Source organism: Cornus florida, unplaced genomic scaffold, assembly GCF_030987335.1.
Source record: "Cornus florida cultivar Cherokee Brave unplaced genomic scaffold, ASM3098733v1 CherokeeBrave_3.0.0_Hap2_Chr10, whole genome shotgun sequence".
NCBI lineage: Eukaryota > Viridiplantae > Streptophyta > Magnoliopsida > Cornales > Cornaceae > Cornus > Cornus florida.
Genome location: NW_026775580.1, coordinates 115,508,110 through 115,528,103, shown reverse-complemented (window position 1 = coordinate 115,528,103; position 19,994 = coordinate 115,508,110). Strand labels below are relative to the sequence as shown.

The 19,994-nt window shown below is 34.9% G+C and overlaps 1 protein-coding gene across 1 annotated transcript; it reads left to right on the top strand.

The window, feature by feature from the left end:
* The first annotated feature begins 2,132 nt into the window (after positions 1-2,132).
* Positions 2,133-13,098, top strand: LOC132277667 (FIP1[V]-like protein). The gene is made up of 9 exons (XM_059779509.1): positions 2,133-3,214; positions 5,136-5,389; positions 7,258-7,384; positions 7,465-7,533; positions 7,656-7,796; positions 8,051-8,152; positions 8,266-8,582; positions 9,201-10,848; positions 11,879-13,098. Exons 1-9 carry the CDS (start codon positions 2,207-2,209, stop codon positions 12,416-12,418), a joined length of 4,206 nt encoding a protein of 1,401 aa, XP_059635492.1. The 5' UTR covers positions 2,133-2,206; the 3' UTR covers positions 12,419-13,098.
* Positions 13,099-19,994: the final 6,896 nt, after the last annotated feature.

Below are 19,994 nucleotides of genomic sequence, written 5' to 3'. Positions count from 1 at the left end.
ATATACAATGGAATCGATTTTTCTCTTTGTTTTGATTTGTCTCTTTGTTTTTTTATATCTTCCTTGTGCTGCTTTGTGTTTCCCTTTTCTTTATGTTTATTTAAGGTATATTAGACTAGGTGTCTTCTTAGTGTGCTTATAGTTTTGTGAATTGGTTATCAGTGAGTTTGATTCATGGAATTGCATGCTTTGGTGTTATTTTCAAATGAGTTGTGTTTTTTCTTAATTAAACAACAAAAAAAGCTTACTAATCATTTTATTTAATTTATTCTTCTTTTAAGTTCCTTTAATTGCTTTGGAAGTCTGTTTTAGTGCGTCTTGTTTTAGGGTATCTACAACAACACCTTTTATTTGGTTGTATTCTAACACTTAGTCTTAAGGATTCTTAAAATGACAATAATTTTTTTGCATCAATTGTTTAGTTTTGGTAAAACTTTCAATTGTTTAGAATTGTATAGTTTAATTTTATTGGAATGTAAGAGTTGAATTATTGTTGTTTTCTTTGATTTAATATTTAGTTTATATTATTATTTTTTATAATAGGAATGGAGCCAAATGGGAAGAAAGAAGGCAAGAATGTGGTATGGTCCAAAGAGATGGATAATTGTCTTATTATGGAACTTGTGCATCAAGCTAATGAGGGCTATAAAGTAGATAAGGGTTTCAAAGAACATGCTTATACCGCAACTTGTTCAGTTTTAAATTCAAATTTTTAGCTTTCACTGCATCGAGAACATTGTGTTAATCGCTTGAAAACTATCAAGAAAAAATATAGACTTATTCAGGATGTGTTGAGCAAAAGTGGATTTTCTTGGAATCCGGTTATGAAAATGGTAGAATGCAGCGATCAAGTATGGACTTCATTTGTTGCGGTATGTACTTATTTTCAAATAATATTTTATATGATAATTTTTAAATTAATCTAAGATTACTTATCTTTATTCATATTCTTTACTCTATTATTTCAATTTTACTTTTCTTTTACATACTTCCTTTTTTTTTATCATTACAGTGGACTTTTTAATGATGGTTACAAGTTTTTTTAATTCATCATTTATATTCCCTTTTATTTATTTATTAATATTTGATTCTTTCAAATGTTGACTAGGTGAATCCTGATGCAAAGGGTTTAAAAGGTAAAAAAAATTGACTTGATTGATGAATTGACTATAGTTTGTAGCACTGATCATGCAACCGGAGAATGGGCTAGTTTTGCGAAGGATATAAATGTTAACATGTCAAAACAAATGAATGATAGCGAAAAGGACTATACACCTTTAGCGGATCCTGGTGGCAACATGATTGGGGATGACTTAGGTGACTCTGAAGGTAATTGTTTTGCTAATCCATCGGGTAATGTTGGTAGCCAAACAACTAATGTTGGTAGCCAAACAACTGGGGACAAGCGTAACCAAGGATGTTCTTCATTTCCATCTAAACGTCGTGTGAAGAAACCACGAACCGCAGAAAGTGTTGCTGAAACAATGACTACTATTGCAAATAACATGGCAAGATTAGCTGATGCATATGAGAAAAGCAAGCCATGTATCAATTATTCAGAACTTTACAAAGCTCTGATGGCTGTTGAAGAGCTTGATATCCTTAGCTGTATGAATGCATTTGAGTTCTTGAATGCTGACCCTATCAAAGCAAGAGCCTTTTTGATTTATCTTTCTGAGATGCGTTACTTGTTTTTACTTCGACAACTCTCCCCAAGTAGTTATTCTACTATTTCAATTTTGATGGAAAAACTTTGTTGCATGAATGTTTTATTGAAAGACCATATTGAAATTTTGATTTGGTATATTAATGCAAGTCAATTCCATATGATATGCATATATATATATATATATAGTGAAATATTTGGTTTTTCTCTCGAAGGCTAATTTTGGTATGTATAATCATTTTCTTTTCACTTTCATACTATCAAAACCAACAAATTAATATTTTTCTATGATTTTCTTAGATAAATTTTTATGCTAACAAAATACATGCTAAAAAATCACTTTTCTTTCACTTTCTATTTATTTTTATTTTTTTTCTACTTTATTTTCATCTAACTCCTAAAGTTAAAAAGTTAAAACTGTCATGGTAGATTCCGCGGGTATAAATTTACATTCCCTTTTACTTTCTCACAACTTATGAATTACTCGTACAAGTCACAAGTCAGTCACAACCCTCAAAACCACCCCTCTCTCTCTCTCTGATGGAAGACGACGACGAATTCGGAGATCTCTACACTGACGTCCTCCGACCTCTCACATCGTCCTCTGCTTCTCAGCCACCTCCGATACAATCCACGCCACCGAATCTCAGCCATCCGATCGATCTCAAAATCCAGAGCGATCATGAAGAGATTACGCACGGAACTCCCGATTTTAATTTTACTTTAAATTTCTCCAGCTCAAACCAAAACTATGCCCTAGTTTCCGATTCCGATAAGACTGCTCCAAAGTTGATTCTTGCCGGAAGTTTAGATTCCCATCGGAATTTGAATGTCGATGACGAGTTGGAAAATCAAGAAGTAGACAAACGGGAGGATTTAGCTGGGGTTGGGAATAATTGGGCATCGGATTCGATTGGGCCGAATGAGTCTAGGGTTTTGGAGAGTGTTGGTGATGTGAAACTACAGAAAAGGGCTTTTGACGATCCAAATTATGCGGATGAGTCTGGTATTGATGTTGTTGTGGACGAGGGAGATGATAAAGATGATTTTTTGGTGGAAAAAGATGAGATTTTGGCGGGTAAAAGTGAGAATTTTGACGTAAAAGAGGTTGATACTGGGATTGGAGATTTGGGTTCAGAGCAGATAATCCCGGGGTTATCGATTCCTGGGGTTTCAGATGCGGTGGATAATTTTAGGACCCGGGATGATGCTACCGGCGAGGGGGATGGTTGGGACAGTGATAGTGAAGATGATTTGCAAATTGTACTGAACGATAATAATAATGGGCCGAGAGCAATGGACAGAACTGGCGTGATGGGAACTGATGATGACGACGAGGATGAAGACGGAGACCCTTTGGTTATAGTTGCTGATAGCGACCCAAATCATCAGCCAATTCACGAGCAGGAATGGGGAGAAGATGCAGCTCAGGGGACAGATGGTGAGAGACAGGAGTTGGGTGATGCTGCCAAAGTGATTGGCGTGGCTGTTGCGCCAAAGATTGGGTACAACAATCATGGGTATCATCCATTTCATTCTCAGTTTAAGGTCAGTGATATTGTACATGTGGGGTTTTGTGTTTTCCCCTTGTTAGATGAGAATTGGAAATGTAAGTTGGATTGTAATTGTTGTACTAAAAACATGGTATTTGTTTCATCAGTGTTGTGGAAACTACTAGTCATAGAGTTGATCAATGTTCTTGTATATGCTATTCCATATGTTATTTGGAAATATATGAATAAAAGGAGTGGTCAACAATGGGATTTACTTCGTATTGATGATGCTTCTCACATAAATGGAATTACTTTATTAGTGCCAATGCAAAAACCTGATGTGATTAATTTATGTAGGTCAGTGATCATCATCGATTCCAATCCACTGTAAAGTCGAAGTTTAGCAATTATTATAAAATCTCATCTCATTTATGGTTGAAATCTCTTTTATCAGCCAGCAGCATCTGATATGCAAAATCAGGCGGCTTGCATCGTTCTAAAACATTGATTTATATTTTCCATGAAGTGCAAAATCTGTTTTCTTCAATTTATTAATTTCAGTTACCCGACGTACTAACACATCTCAGAAATTGTTCCTTCTATCCATTCACATACTGCCTTAGGTAATTCTGAATCAATAAAAGAGTTCCATAAAATGTAGGGTAGCAGGGTGTCTCTGCGCATGACTTTAAATGGTTGAAATTAGCAATCAGCTTCACTAATAATTGCCCTCTCTCTATTCTCTACCGTTACTTCTGTGGCAGTATGAGCTGAAAGAATGTGGTACCATGGATTTCTTTGAGGCATGTAGGAACTTCTTTAGTTGGTTGCTGGCATTCCAACAGTGCGAAACATGATTTAAGAGGATTCTTCCTTGTTTTGCTGCTTCTCTAAGGATAGTAGGAAGAATTTTGTGCCATTTTCTGTTCACTAGTCACCAATCCTGCTTTTTACGGGGCATGTAAACCAATTTAAGAATGCAATAGAATGATGGAATATCTTGTTGAAGACACTCCAATGACAAGGATAAATACCATGACCATGACTAGTTATTTGGCTCGAACAAGCACAAGGAATAGCTGGTTAAATTATTTTTTTTTATCTTTCTTAACTAATTGCATTAATGAAGATTCAGCGTTCTATAAATTTTATTAATCTCATTCCCTATTTTTAATAAATTGCACATTTGGCTCTATAATTTTGTTATTCCTTTTCTTTTTTATATGCATATTTCAAAAGGTCATGATAATACTATGAGATGCTGGTCCTCCTACCCATGTTGATATTTCATTTTTATTTCCTTTTTGTGTCACCTTGGTGACGATGTCTCCTGCGTCATTAAGTCACTGATTATTGCTTTACTCATACTTGCCCATAGTGCTCAAATCTTCTGATTTACACCTGTATGAAACAAGCGTAGGTTGTTCATGGTTGTTTGTGTCTTTTCATTCCCCATCACTAGTAACCTTTCCTCAATAATTGGCATAGGTTTTTACTTAACATAATGAAAAGAGATGTGCATTTATAATTCATCATTTCCCCTGTTGTATAGTTAATATTGCTTTTATCTTTGTGACATATTTCCACAAATATTATAATTTATCTCTTGTTTAAATTTGCAAGAAGTTGAGTAGCCATCCAATCCTTTGGTGTAACTAGAATTGATAAAATGATTTATATTCCATACAATTTTTATAAGTTGATAAAATTATGTTTATAATTTTAACATGGTGTTGATGACTGTTGTTGTCTTGGAATTTTGGATTTTCATGAAATAGAATGTTTGCAGTTCAATCATTTAGACATGATAGATTTTCTTTTTGATACTTGTAAGTGCAAAATTTTGTTGTAAAATGCTTAAATCATTCTTATTGCAGGCTTCTTGCATTTCCTTTGTGCTTTTGTGTTAAGTGTTAACTTTATCAACTTCTTTCTCTCTTTTTCTTTTTTTCTTTTTATTTTATAAAATCATGTAGTATGTGAGACCTGGTGTGGAGCCGATGCCTGGATCAGTTCCTGCCGGTCCTGGAGGAGTCCCAGGTCAAGTTCGTCCACCAATTAACATGGCCCCTATTGCTGGTCGTGGCAGAGGTGATTGGCGACCAACGGGAAGAGGTGCTTCTTCCATGCAGAAAAATTTTCATCCTGGTTTTGGGATGCCTGTTTGGGGCAACAATACATCGGGGCGTGCTTTTGGCAGTGGTCTGGAATTTACACTTCCATCACACAAGTAACCTCTATACTGTATTATGGGTTTTGTGTTCATTTACAGAGTACACTTTGTTATCATGTTAATTTCACTTCTTTTTTTTTTTTTTCGGTAAATAATGTTAATTTCACATGTTATTCAATTGATCATATTACCTTTTTCCTTTTTTTTCTTTTCTTTTATTTTTTTTTAATTTTTAATTTTTTATGTTAATTGATCAAATGTTATGTTAATTTTTATTATTATTTTTTATTTATCTAAATCTATGTTATTATCTCTGAGTATTCACACGCTGATAGGATGAGTTGGTGAGATTATATGTATATTGAATTTACTGAATTGTGGCTGTAATTCATTGATTGTGTAAAAAAAAAGTAATCTTAATATTTTTAAGTAATTTTGCTAGAGATTACAGTGTGTATATGGGAAAATTTGACTCTTTATCTCCTGGCAGGACCTTCATACATGCTTGAGGAGTAACAAGACAACACTGAATAATCTAGTGTGACTGTGTGAGAGTGAATAGTGTTTGTGTGTTGTGGGGGGGTTGGGGGAAGGGACAAGTAACTTTAATAATAATAATAATCTTACCTTATCGGGAAAAAAACTTTTTAGTAATAACGCTTACACAGAGGATCATTATTGGGTCCTTATCTTTTTAATTAGTAATAATAAGCTAACATCAAAACTCAACTCAACAATTCAACAAAGCGTTTCCCAACCACTCGGGTTCGGTTACATGAATCCTATTTTTCCATTCTGCTCTTATATCTTAGGATTCATGTTCACATTGACAAAACTGTTATGTTGGGCTGGCTGTCAAATTGCCTTTGCAGAACCCTCACCCTTTTCTAGGCTTGGAATTGGCTATGCAAAAATAAGGCATTAAACATGACACAGGTGGAGTTAGGCTTACACCGAACTAAGGATAAATTTTACCAGACAACTATGAGGCCAGCTATTTTTTACGGTTTAGAATGTTGGTGTTAAGAAGCATCATGTTAAAAAAGTAAATGGTACAAATTACGAGAAAAAGTAGAATAAGAAACGAATCCATTGTGGGAAATTATAAGCATCAATTTATAACATCAAATTATTCTCATGCTAGCATTTAACACTTGCATATGCTTTTGGTTGGTATTATAAAAGAAAAGAAGCTATCACCTTCTGTTGATCTCGTTAATGTGGGTGTTGGGAGGGGTAGACTAGCTGCAAATAAAAAATTTGCCACCTTGATAAGCAAACCCCTGTTCTCCTGCATTATAGGCAAGCTTTTACAATACTAATTAAGTAAACTTCCATTTTTTTTTCTTTTTTTTCCCTTAAGTAGGTTTTTTCTTAAAAAAAAAGTGTTATTTTCATATCTTTCAGTCCACTTCTTGTTCTCTGTAGCTTGCTGGTTAGATATGGTCTTCTCTACCAACTTCCAATGCTTATTTCATTAATATATTGTCTTGATCAATGTGTGATGGGCTACTTGGTTCCATCTAATCAATTGCAAGTGACCTTTGGCACATTGCATCAAGTTCATGTAGTTCTGGGTATTCTAGAACAGCAAAGCTGCAGAAACGGGCAGTGTTTTTTTTTTTTTCCTAGTTGATACTAACACACCCCCTCCTCAAGGAATTGTTTGCACCCAAGAGGATTCGAACCTCAGACTTGATGCTTCCTGAGGCACCAAGGCCAAGTTCTTACCCACTTGGGCCAACCCCTTGGGGTTAACGGGCAGTGTTTCTGTTTCTGGAATTCTTTGCCTACATTATTTGGGATACTATGAATTTTGTCTTTCTATTGTAGTATTGTAGTTCCATGTGTGAACTGTGACTTAATCAAAATTTGATTTGTTTTTTTCCTCATAATAATTTTTTGATGATCTCTACCATTCTCAGGACTATATTTGATGTCGAGGTTGATAGTTTTGAGGAAAAACCATGGAGGCTCACTGGTATTGAGATATCGGATTTTTTTAACTTCGATTTGAATGAGGAGAGCTGGAAAGATTATTGCAAACTGCTGGTTAGTTGCCTTTTATTGTACTATTTTTAATATAGGTGAATCTTGGAAGTCAATAAGGGGCTGAAATTTGAATTCTGCAGGCACAACTTCGACTTGAGGCAACCATGCAAAGCAAAATTCGTGTTTATGAAAGTGGGAGAAGAGAACAGGTTCTGTGGCTTTTTCACATCTTATTTGTGTGTCGCTTGTATAACACTTTTTTTTTTTTTTTGTTGTTGGTGGTGAGAAAATTGAAGAAAAATGATTTTATGCTTAACTGATCTTATATCAGGAGTATGATCCGGATCTGCCCCCAGAACTAGCTGCAGCAGCAGGTTTTCATGATGTTCCATCTGAAAATGTAAATCTTGGAAGGACAGATGCTGGACAAAGCGACTTAGCAAAAGGATCTGTGCATGTGCGGCCGTCATTAGTATGTGTTAACCGTTGATATTTTAAAATTTTTATTTTTTCTTTGAAGGCTACTGACATAAATTCAGATTTTTCTTGCCAATTTAGCTTTTGATTTCTCTATTTTGCTAGAGATATAAATATTTTTTCCTTTAATGTTGATAACTTACAGATTTAATGTAACTAATAATAAATGCTATTCTTTAGATTTAGATATATAGAGTTTATTTGGTATATCGATTTTTGGGCTTACTGGTTTATTGTTTTTTCTACTAGCCAACAGGGAGAGCAATACAGGTGGAAAGTGGTTTTGGTGAACGTCTCCCATCCATTGATACCCGGCCACCACGAATCCGTGATTCAGATGCAATCATTGAGGTAAGTGGTCAATCCTGTCCTTTAGCAAATTAACCTCTATTTTATTGATCTGATGAATATCTTTAAATTGAATGTGCAATACAAATTCACTGATGTTGTTGTTTGGCAAACAGATAGTCTTGCAGGACTCCACAGATGATAATTCCTTCCCAGATAATGATGTTGTAGATCGACCAGAAAATGATCCCGCAAGAGAAGATGTCAGAGGAGATCATGCAATCGAAGGAGACATTGAATATCTCAATGGTCTTCCACATACTTGTAATGGTAGGAAAGGAGAGCTGGTTGGACAAAGAGCACCATTCATGAATTCTGTTTGTGATAATATAATTGGAACAGTACATTTACATTCAGAAGCACCCAGTCAGTGTCATCCTGATTCTAGGGAGGTAAACCTTGGCAGGAATCTTGGCATCCCTCGTGAGAAGAGGTATGAAAAAATGTTGTATGAAATTCCATGCACTTTAATGATCATAAAGTTTTTAAGTCTGTTTTTAACTGTTTTGGGGACTGGCCTGACAGTTCGTTGTCATTTCCTAATTCCAACCTTGCTATTGCTGGAAGGGAAGACTTCCATGGATGCAGTTAGTTTATTGTTTTAAGAATGATATGCTATGTCATTTTCCATGGGGATGATAATGCCAATACGACCCTATCCTTTCACATGAAACATCTAGAAATTGAAAAGTAGCTTGGGTGGTATTTCCTGCTGCTTCCGAAGAGGAAATTCCAGGATTCAAGTTCTGGTCAAGAAAAACCCGTGTGTATCATGCATGCAAAAAAAATTATGCTGATTTTTTGACTTAAATTTGTGATCTTTGGTTAACAGATATTTTCTTCTTGACGCAATTGGCACATATTCTTTTCCACACTTTTTTACAATTATTATAACTGGTTTTTCGTATCTTGGTTATAGTTTGATCTGTTATTAACTTTTATCAGTTTTAGGTTGAATTAAGTTCCACTTAGTGATTTGAATTATTCTTGACCTAGTGACATTGCATCTGAAGTTCTTTAAAATCTTATACTGTCTCTGTTCTTTACTTAGGTGGTCAAAAGGAAGAGCAAATGATAAATCCCCCAATATGACCCCTAGTGAAGATACACAGGACAAAAGAATGTGTGATAATCAAAAGGAAGGATCAGTTGAAAGCATCGGTGGTAAACACAGTCCTCTTTTATCTCCTATCTCTGATGGGACTGCTATGGAGCCGGATGTTGAACACGGTGATGGTATGCACGAGGAGCTTGTGCTGGCTGACGGAACCTCTACATTGGAAAGAGAGGAAATTGCTTTGATTGAAGCAACTGATGTCCTCAAAGATGAAAATTCAATGCATTCTGTGAAAAAACTAAGTTCTCGAATTGAACAACCTTATCTTCAAGGAATAGATGATGGAGAGGACTTACAGGCTGCAAGAAGTAGTGAAAACAGCAAAGCAAGATCAGGAAGCAGCAGGGATTATCAAAAGTTACGTGATGGTGTTGAGGAGGAAGAAGTTCAAGATGAACATTCTACACGCATGTTGAACATCAAGAGACCCCATGGTGAAGATGAGCAACGTGTCCGAAGAAAGGGCCGTGATGAGAGGCGCAAATTTGAAAGACACCGCATGGTAGTAGAAGTAAGGGATGATTCTTATTCTCGTAGAGACCGGGATCCGATCTCAGCCCACAAGTTGCATGCAAAACGAAAGGAGAGGGATAATTCTGATGGAGCCTGGCAATGGAGAGATGATGATTCGTATGGAAAGAGGACTAGAACTGAACACTCGAGGAAGAGGGAGCGTAGTGATGAAACAGGGTCTAGACACCAGGCTAAGGTTCGAGAAAGTGAGAGGGGTGACAGAGATGAACGTCTTCAATTGAGGAAACAGTTGGATAATAGTAGTTGGAGGGGTCATCATGATAAAGATATAGGCTCACGATACAGGGAGAGGGATGATAATTTGAGGAGTCGATGTGAGAAGATGAATGATCTAAATAGCAAAAGAAGGGAAGAAGAAAAATATTTAAGGAGGGACCACGCTGACAAAGAAGAAATCTTGCATGGCCATAGAGAAAATACCACTCACCGAAAGCGAGAAAGGGATGAGGTTTTGGATCAATGGAAGCGAGATGATCATGCCAGAATAATGGATGATGATCATCATTTTAGACACACAGAAGAGGGCTGGTTTCAGAGAGAGAGGAGTGAGAAGCAGAGGGACCGGGATGAATTGCTTATGCCCAAACAATTAAATGAAGTTAGTTCATCAAAGCGAGAAAGAGATGGAGGAGGGGGAGGAATCAGGTGTGGGAGAGCTACAGAAGACAAAGTATTGTTCAGCAGCCATGGTAGAGTGAAGTATGAGAATAAAGGTTCTGATAGAGACTACCAATTTAAAGACACAGGGAAGCAGAGTGAGCAACTTAAGGGAAAGGATCGAGTTGAAAGTGGAAGTTCACAGCATAGGGGTCATCAGAATGCCTATGCACGTGGAATCCAACTCAGTAATGATGAGAGAAAATCAAGGCAGGAAAGGACAAGTACTCGCAACGATCGTGTTTCCACTGCTTCAGATAACCATAGGGCATACCAAAAAGAACAAAAAGATAATCCTAGGAAAAGTAAAGAATCTGAGGGTGGTGATCACAACTCCTTTGGCCGTTCCAAGAGAAAGCTAGAGGATCACAGTGGTCATATAAGTGACACGGTACGTTACATCTCTTAATACAGTAACATAACATTTGAAGGGGAAAACCTACTTGATGAGTTGTATTTCATGATATAACTAATACTTAGAGAGAAAAAAAGGAGGTTTCATTAAATTTGTTATTCAATATGCGGTGCGCTGATTGTAACGAAAATAAACTTGGTCTAGGTCCCTTTACGTAAAAGGCTTGGTTAAAAATGTCCATTTGTAGTTCTTTGATTCTGAAACTCTGGTGGCTGACAGATATTAACTCAAGGCTCATAAATGCATGATTGTCGAGTTCATTTGTTATTTTGGTGTCACTTTACTGCCCTACTTTGTACTACTATACCTCTGTGACAATGATAAATGGCATGTATATTCCATGACCTCATGGATAGCCAGCACCTGGGCAATGTGTTGTTTCATTACTTAGGCTAGCGCAGCAACAATATCAAGTTAATATTTTCCTTCTGTAAGGGAGACCCCATACATTGTAGACAATTATAATTTGCAGATTACAACTGATCTGATCTCCTTTGAATTTGTGATCTTTGAACTTAATCCACCTCCTCAGTGTGGTCTTCTTTGCTTTTGCATGATACCATGTGCCATTGTTTGATTCAAGGTTCGCAAATGGGGTTCTAACCCCAGCCTAACGGAGTTGCATACATACTTGTGAAACAATGTCTTCCTTGAGTTAATGGTTACTTGTGAGGATAGCAGGTCATCCAACCAACTGTTGTTCAAATATTGGGTAAAAAGAATGGTGGGGTAGTCCTTATCTTTGGTAGTCTAGACTCTTTGCAACATTAGTATCAAACCAGATAGTCTGGACAATTGTTGATCATTCAATTCGGATGTGGTTAATATACTTTCTGGTACCAATGAGGTTTTTTGCTCTTTTTTCTTCTTCCACAAACTTTGTTGTTCATACTCTTGACTATGCACTTTCTTGTGGATCTGAGTTGAGAATTTTAAATGGTTGAGCTCTTTTTTCATGATTATTTTGGCATTTGTTTAGCTAATCTTTAAAGGAACTAATGAGCAGGGAAATGACAAGAATGAGATCCCAGTGAACCATCGTTTTTCCAGAAAACATAAAGAAGATGCTTCCTCTGATGAAGAACACCAAGATTCAAGGAGGGGACGGTCGAAACTGGAACGCTGGACGTGCCATAAGGAGAGGGATATCAGTAACAGTGCTACGTCATCACCTTCTTTAAAGGTTGAAGGGACTGACAGGTATAATGATGCTGGGTCTTCCTTGGCCGGGAAGCTTCCAGATAAATCTTCCAAAATGGTTGAATCCATTGATAATCAACATCCTTTCCATGATGAGAAAGATGCTGGTAATTTAGAGATTAGTAATGTCAATGTGAAGGCAACGGAGGACAAAGAATTGGACACGGTTGCAAAGTTGAAGAAGCGAAGTGAACGCTTTAAGCTACCAATGCCAAGTGAGAAGGATGCACTGGCGGTTAAAAAGATGGAGAGTGAACCATTGCCTTCAGTCCAAAGCGACACCCATGCAGATTCAGAGATCAAACAGGAGCGACCCGCTCGGAAACGAAGGTGGGTCAGTAACTAATTATGACGACAAACTGATTCCGAAGGAGTTTCGGCATGGTCCTTGGCCTGATTCTTTATAATATTTTGATAGCCTATTTTTTGCGCAATTTCAAAACACACCCTATATCGACATCTGCAATAGTCATGTGATCTTGTAGCAATGCTGCCACCCATATGTTTTTTTTTTGCAGATTTTGTACAGACCAGCAAATGTAACACTATACTGGCCATTGAGGGTGGCACAGAATTTATTTTTTGCTTCAAGTAACATTAATTCATAATGTATTACTCGTAGAGATTGTATCTTGGGTGCCATGGAGGTCATGTAAGGACCTGGCCGTGCCGCCTATCGGATCTGAACTAAATGAAGGGTGACACTCTAGGAGTTGAGGCACTTTTGATGCTGACTTCTTCAAGTTGCGACAGCGGTTCTGGAAAAAACTATACGCAAGCAATGGGCATCGGAATGGAAACAACCCCTTTGACACTGGAGAAGGCGTCTTGATTGAGGTGACATGAATGGATGATCTGTTTTTTGATTGTATATATTTTGTACCCTGAAAAGTTGGCATGAGTTTTTTTTTCTTCATAAGGCGCAAAGCCAGAAGTGGATTTTGTTGGATGTTCCTTTTGCGTTTGGGAACAGATGAGTTACAATATTAATCAAAGGAAATGAGAATAGACTGAATAGTTATTCGACATTCAGAATGAGACTGAAACTTTTACTTGCTTATGGATCTCTCTTACAGAAATGAGGTGTACCTATCTTCTATTTCCACAGCACATATTAAATGGAGTCTTGTGTAAAAGTTCAAAATATACACGTGTGATTTTCAATTCTATAATTAAGAGAAGATTAACCACTTGCTATACAAATTGTAAATTTGTTTAGTGATTGACATGTTGGACGAAATGCCCCTATGGGTGATGTCTCATCTGAAGAAGAAACGAAATAGAATTAGTAGCTTAGTAATGAGTGTCTCTTGGGTAAATGACCAATTTTGTTAGGTAAGCCAAGATTGTTACGTATTAAACTAATCTCTCAGAAATGTACAGCAACCTACGCAACCCGTGCTTTGAATATTAATTTATAGCCTTTTTTTCTTCTTTTTTTAAAAAATCTTTTTATATTACTTGGATTGCTTTGATCTATCAAAGAATCTTTTTTTTTTTTTTTTTTTTTTTTTTTTTTTTTTTTTTAATGCGGCTGGCGTACAAAGGAATGTCCAACAATAAGTCCAATTAATATAACGAAAAAAGGAGAATATTTTTAAAACGGAATGATTTGAATATATTTTTGTTATGCCCATGCCACTTCTTTTTTACAAACTTCATTAACAGGTGAGTTCCCTTCTATTTTAATTTTATATAATTTTAAATGTGCATACAAAATTAAAATTTTATTAATTTTTTTCCTTCCATAATTAATAATGATTGAAATTGAAATATATATATATATATAAATATTTAGGAGGGGTGTTGGGTGAAAAACTAAGATCAGTGTCTCAATATATACATTTTACAATTTAATTCATACATGTATATTTTTATACATAGACTTCCCTTGATTTTAGGACTCTTGATAAATTACATGTACCAAATTAATTTAGTTTTAATTTTCCATATATTAGATGTATCAAACTAATTTAGTTGAAACACTGTATTTCATTTAGACTCAACTTTTTTTTTTCTTTGACTAAAAGTGTATATATTAACTTCAAATTTTTTTCTCAATATTTTTTAAAACAATTTTTTTTATTAATTAAACTTGTACCTATAACACATATATTCAATTACTAAATATCAGATTGAGTTTCATTTTGAACTTGAAATACAATATTTTCTTTTCACTTTCATGCATTTCAAACCCATAAAATAATATTTTATTGTTATTTTTTAAAAAAAAATTCTTGCTAACCAAATATATAATAAAATTTTGATTTTTTTCTTTTCTCCTTTTACTTCCACTTTTACTTTTCATCGTATTTTTTTTCTCTAACCAAACCGACTTAGAAATTGTAGATGTATTTTCTGCCGAAATTCAAGTGGATACGTGGACATATACCAAACGTGGAGAAAGAGTATTATTTGGTTGTCTATGTAGCACGCCTTCTTTTATTTGGTTGGTTACGTCACATCCTAATAAATGAAACCCTCAGGGCCTGTTTGAGCATTGTTCTACCATGTTCTACTCCCTTCCCAACAGTGCAAAATTCTACTGTTCTGGCCCAAAACGTGTTTGGCATGGCTTGTATTGTTGTAAACAGTGCTGGAACATTTGGCAAAAATGGGCCAATTGTTGGAACAAGAAATAGGTGTTCTTGCTTGTTCCCATACTGTATCGGCCCACATAATACTGTAGCTATCAGAACAAAATACTCACTTTTGACCACAGGTATAAAAAATCGCAGAACACTTTGTAGGGTTCACGAAGCAAGCTGTTCCAGAGGCGAGTCACAGTGCTCTTCTTGTCACTACAGTGGGGTTGAATCAGATCTGAAGGTCGTCTTCTTCATTCTTTGGTGAGTTCCTCTGCTTCTTCTTCTGGTTTTCCTTGTGCTCTGTCTAACTATAACTCCGTTGTTTGAAGATCGGGCTTCAAATCGACCATATTTGTATGAAGATCTGACCTCCGTCTGTCTCACCTCTGCATTTTCCGGCGAAACCAAGCTTCACTGCTGCTCTCTGCACTCTCGGTTTACCCAAGCTCTGTCTCTATTTCCTCTTCTCTCTCATCTTGGTATGTTGAGATTTCTTACAATTTTTTATGTTATTTCAGTTTATATTGATGAGAAAATTCTCAGAGCAAAAAAATAGGAGTTTAAGGTAACTTAATAAGTTTTATGAGTTTGGAAATTTTATGCACGATCAACCGGGTTGAGGGAGCTTTTATGACTTTAACCCCTATTTTTTTTTTTTTTTTTTTATAAACTAGAAACAAATTTTTTTTTTTTAACTTAAAGAAGTCTTTCATCTTTTGGTGGCTATGAGTACAGAGTGTTGGGTAAGTAATTAAGAATTAAGTTAAGATATCATATCAACACCAAAAAAAAAATTCTTCTTCAATAATAAAATATATGCTTACCTATCAATCTTCTTCTTCTTCTTCTTCTTTTTTTAATTTTTTTTTATTTTGCCTATCAATCTTGTGACCCATCTTCATTTTATATAACAAACAAAGCACTCAAGAATTGTAATCCAGACTACCCAGTAGTACTTTTAGTGTTCCAAAGTGATAAGGCGAAGGTTCAATCTTGTGACCCATCTTCATTTTATATAACAAACATCTGCACTCAAGAATTGTAACCCAGACTACCCAGTAGTACTTTTAGTGTTCCAAAGTGATAGGGTGAAGGTTCAAGTCTTTATAGACATGAAAAATGAGCGTAAATCATTATTAACATTATATTCAAACACTATTAAGAGAACTACTGCCTACTAATTTAAATAATTACAAGCTAATAATAGTAAAATGCAAAAGTAGCCAAAATATGCAGCATGCATGAAGATAAACCAATTCCTTTTCATATATATATATATATATATATATATATATATATATTTTTGGGAAAGTCCTTTTCATATTTCGTGATACACATCTAGTGGACAAAATTTCAGAGACTATCACAGATTTTTATTTATTTATTATTATTTTTTTTTCAAAGGAGAAAGGACAGCTCTGATTTCTTATAGAAACTCAATGCTCTAGCTCTACTCACCCAAGTTACATAACATGCCAAATACCAAATTCAAAAAATAAAATAACAGCAAAAAAAAATTACTCCACAAATTAAGTACCCTTACCCATGATGGTCACACCATGACAACCACTGATCATGATCACTAGTAATCATGCCACAAAATGATAATGATGGTGGAGATTAATTTAAGCCATCATTTTAAGAACGATATTAATTTTACAGTCAAAGAGTTTGAACAATATACAAAGTCGAAGACTGGATACGGATCGTTCAAACTCTTAGGCCTCAATAACATTACTCTTCTAGGAAACCAATCTTGGTTAAAACCGCATTCCTCACTTTGCTGAGGTCTCTTCCTTTGAGTGTCCTTCCAATCCCTTCACACATGGAGAAAGAAGAAACCTGACTTCTTGCAAGCTTCCTAGCTATATATTCATGTGGAGGCACCATTTCATCATCATCAACAACATCATAATAATCCCCATAGCCATAAACATCATCACCTTTCTTTGCAGTACTGTTTCTGTAAAGCTTTGACCAGTCAGGAATGTTCAAAGGAGCTGATGACCCCTGAGCCATCTTGGCCTCACTGGTAGTACTACTGCTCCTAAATGGAATTTTTTTTTTTTTTTTTTTTTAAAAAAAGAAGGAAAATAAGGGTGCAAGAGAATGAAATCAGAATAAAAAAGGAAAGCTTTTCAAAGTTTTTGTCATTTTTGTAGTCTGAATGGTAAGGCTTGAATAAAAACCAAGCAAAAAGAAGGTATTATAAGTGATGTGAAAACCCCCCAGAGACTACACTTCTTTAAGATTTTTTTTTTAAATATCTTATGTATTGCGATTTAAGATTTTTGTAATGGGGAAGATGGAGAGTTTTAGATCATGTATGACCCTTTTAACACATTTTTATTAAAACTATGTAATTAGATGGATATCAATGCTGACAATGTGGTGGGAGAAGAAATAGAGGACCTTACAGACAATACCAATGATGGAAAACTAGTATGGGATGATTCTCAGGATGAAGCTTTCATCATCTGTATGGAGGAAGAAGTGAAGGCTGGTAATCGGAGTAACACAACTTTTAGTGCAATTGGATGGAAGAATATACTAAAAGGCATGATGGTCCGTATAGGCAACAATCTTGTACTGAAACAACTTAAGAGTAAATTCAACCACTTGAGAACAGACTACAAAGCGTTTGTGAGTCTGTTAGGAGAAACAGGCGTGGGATTCAATGCTGAGACAGGCATGGTTATAGTTGAAAAAGAAAGATGGAGTAGATTGATCAAGGTTAGTTATTAAAATAAATGTCTGTTGATTTTACAAAAAAGTATACTTATCTTAATATTAATAGTAATTTAATAATTTGTAGGTGAATGCCCAATATAGTAAGTATCGAAAGAAGCCATGCAATCATTTTGACAAGCTCACCACCATATTTGGAGGCACACACGCTACAGGTGCACATGTCCATACTTCGTATAGTCCACCCATTATGAACCAAGCCCCCGCACACCATGCAGACATACATACCTCATTTGACCTTAATGATGATTTTGCTGAGTTAGGCGGTCATGAGTTCAGTCCTTCTCCTAAACCTCGTGGTAAGAAACCAAAGAGAGAGAGTTTTGCCTCCACAATGAGCGAGCTCATGCACTATATGAAAGAGAGAGATAGAGAGAAAGCAGATCGAATTGAAAGAGCTATAGTCGCTTCTTCATCATCTAATATGATTACAGTTAATAAAGGAAATGTGGAGGTTGAAGTCAATTCTCCCGACAAGACAAAAAGTGATTTTAAGTTATGTTGTTATATTTTGAATAACTTGGAGGGTGTTAATATGAAACAATATGGTAAGGTCACCCAGATATTACGCAATGATGAAATTTGGAGGGATTTCTTTCTTAATGACTGTCCTGATGATAAGAGGGTTAGTTGGATCAATGGACTTTAATTTGGTATGTTACTTTTATTTTGATTTTGGATGACTGTACTATTAAGTATACTTTAGTTGATGTGTTGCTTTTATTTCTTATTTGGTGTTGTTATGACTTTAATTGATTGTAATATTAAGTACACTCGTATTTATGTTATTTAGTTTGAAGCTCATGACAATATAACTATTTAATGAACTGATTTGACTTTATTTGTTGTCTTGCTTTTATTTATTATTTGGTATTTCGCTTGGGATGATTGTAATTAATCTCGTTTATTAAATTTTGACTTATATAGATGGATATTAGGACAATAATTGATTTGTATGACGATGGTGATGAGGAGAATGATTGTGTCATCGTAATGGCATGCATGTTGGAGTATTATAGGAAACATTACGATAAACAACCAATGGATATTCTACGCGATGATATTGCTGACACTATATGGAATGCAAGTCAGCACCATTGAACAAGGATTTACATGTTTATCATGTTTGAATAACTGTAAGAACTACTTTATATTTGTTCCATTTGTTAGTATTTGGATAACTGTAACAACTACTTTATTTTAACTATTTGTATGGATTTGGATAACTGTAATAAAATATTTATTTTAACATTAATTGACGATTTCGATAAATGTAAAAGTTGTGGTAACTATATGATTATCTTTTTTATTTTATTTTAATTTTCACTTTTAACTTTTTTGGATCAGTTTAATAACTTGTATATGCAGTCATGTATAAGATACAGGGTGACGGGCCACCGTGTGCATGTGGAAGGGGTCGAATGAATCTTTATACGGCTGCAACTTCAAAGAATTATGGACGTTCATTCTATAGATGTCCAGCTTGGGAGGTATACATTTTTTTTTTAATTAATAATTTTTTTTTAACTACATGTGTGTGTCACAAGTGCACTCTAATAATATACAAGTCTTTGTTCTGATTTAGTCACATGCTCGTGCATTTATATGGGTGGATGACATGCACCAACATCTACAAGTGGGTGGTCATGTGGAGGAAGAGTTGGAGGATGTAGTTGTTGTTATGCAAACTCAACAAAATCGGCAAAATTACATTATCTATGGTTGTTGTTGTTGTCTTTCTATAACTATATTCTTTATGTCATTTCTCATGTTGTTGTTGTTGATTATTGTGGTTGTTGATAAATGATGTAATATATTAGTTTAATTTTATTTTGTACTCACTTTTATTGTGCATGTTGACAAATGATGTAATATTTATGAAACTAATGTCTGTAATATATACAATTTCATGTAATGTTTAATATATTGAAAGTTTATTTCAGTTCGATATTGAAATAATGCTGTCAAAATAATATGCAACATTAATAAGTTTTAAAATTTAGAATATATTTTATTGGTTTTTATAATAAATTAAGAAGAATTTTTAACAATATATATATATATATATATATATTAAATGTTATATTAATTGTATATTAAAATAATGCAATAATTAATTTTTACTATATATTTAATTTTTAATAATATTTTTTTATTGATTTTGGTTACACTTTAACTTTGCCAAACATGTTTTGTTCTCATAATTCTTAGAACGAAACACATTGCCAAACATGTTCAACCATATTTTTGTTCCAAAATTTTCAAAGCAATTATAACACGCCAAACATATTTTGTTCTCATTTCAAAACACCACACTACAAAACACTTATTCTGTTCTAGACTAAAACACTACACCACACCACACTACAAACTCCAAACAAGTCCTCAGCCTCAGGTGAGAAAACCCTCCTCCACCATTTTGCTCATCATAAATGCAAAAGGGACAACCTCACATCATTTTCAATAGGGGCCTAGTTGTCTAGTTCCACAAAATGATCCAACTTGTTCGTGTCAATTTAGCAACAGAAACTTCGGAAATCAAAACATTAAGATAACACTAACATCATGAGAGAAGACTAAAGTTTA

Bases quoted from the DNA above. Each gene is read 5' to 3' on its own strand.
- LOC132277667 (XM_059779509.1), top strand. From the start codon at position 2,207: ATGGAAGACGACGACGAATTCGGAGATCTCTACACTGACGTCCTCCGA. The intron at 3,215-5,135 runs GTCAGTGATATT...AAAATCATGTAG, and splicing joins CATTTCATTCTCAGTTTAAG to TATGTGAGACCTGGTGTGGA. The intron at 7,385-7,464 runs GTTAGTTGCCTT...TGAATTCTGCAG, and splicing joins AAGATTATTGCAAACTGCTG to GCACAACTTCGACTTGAGGC.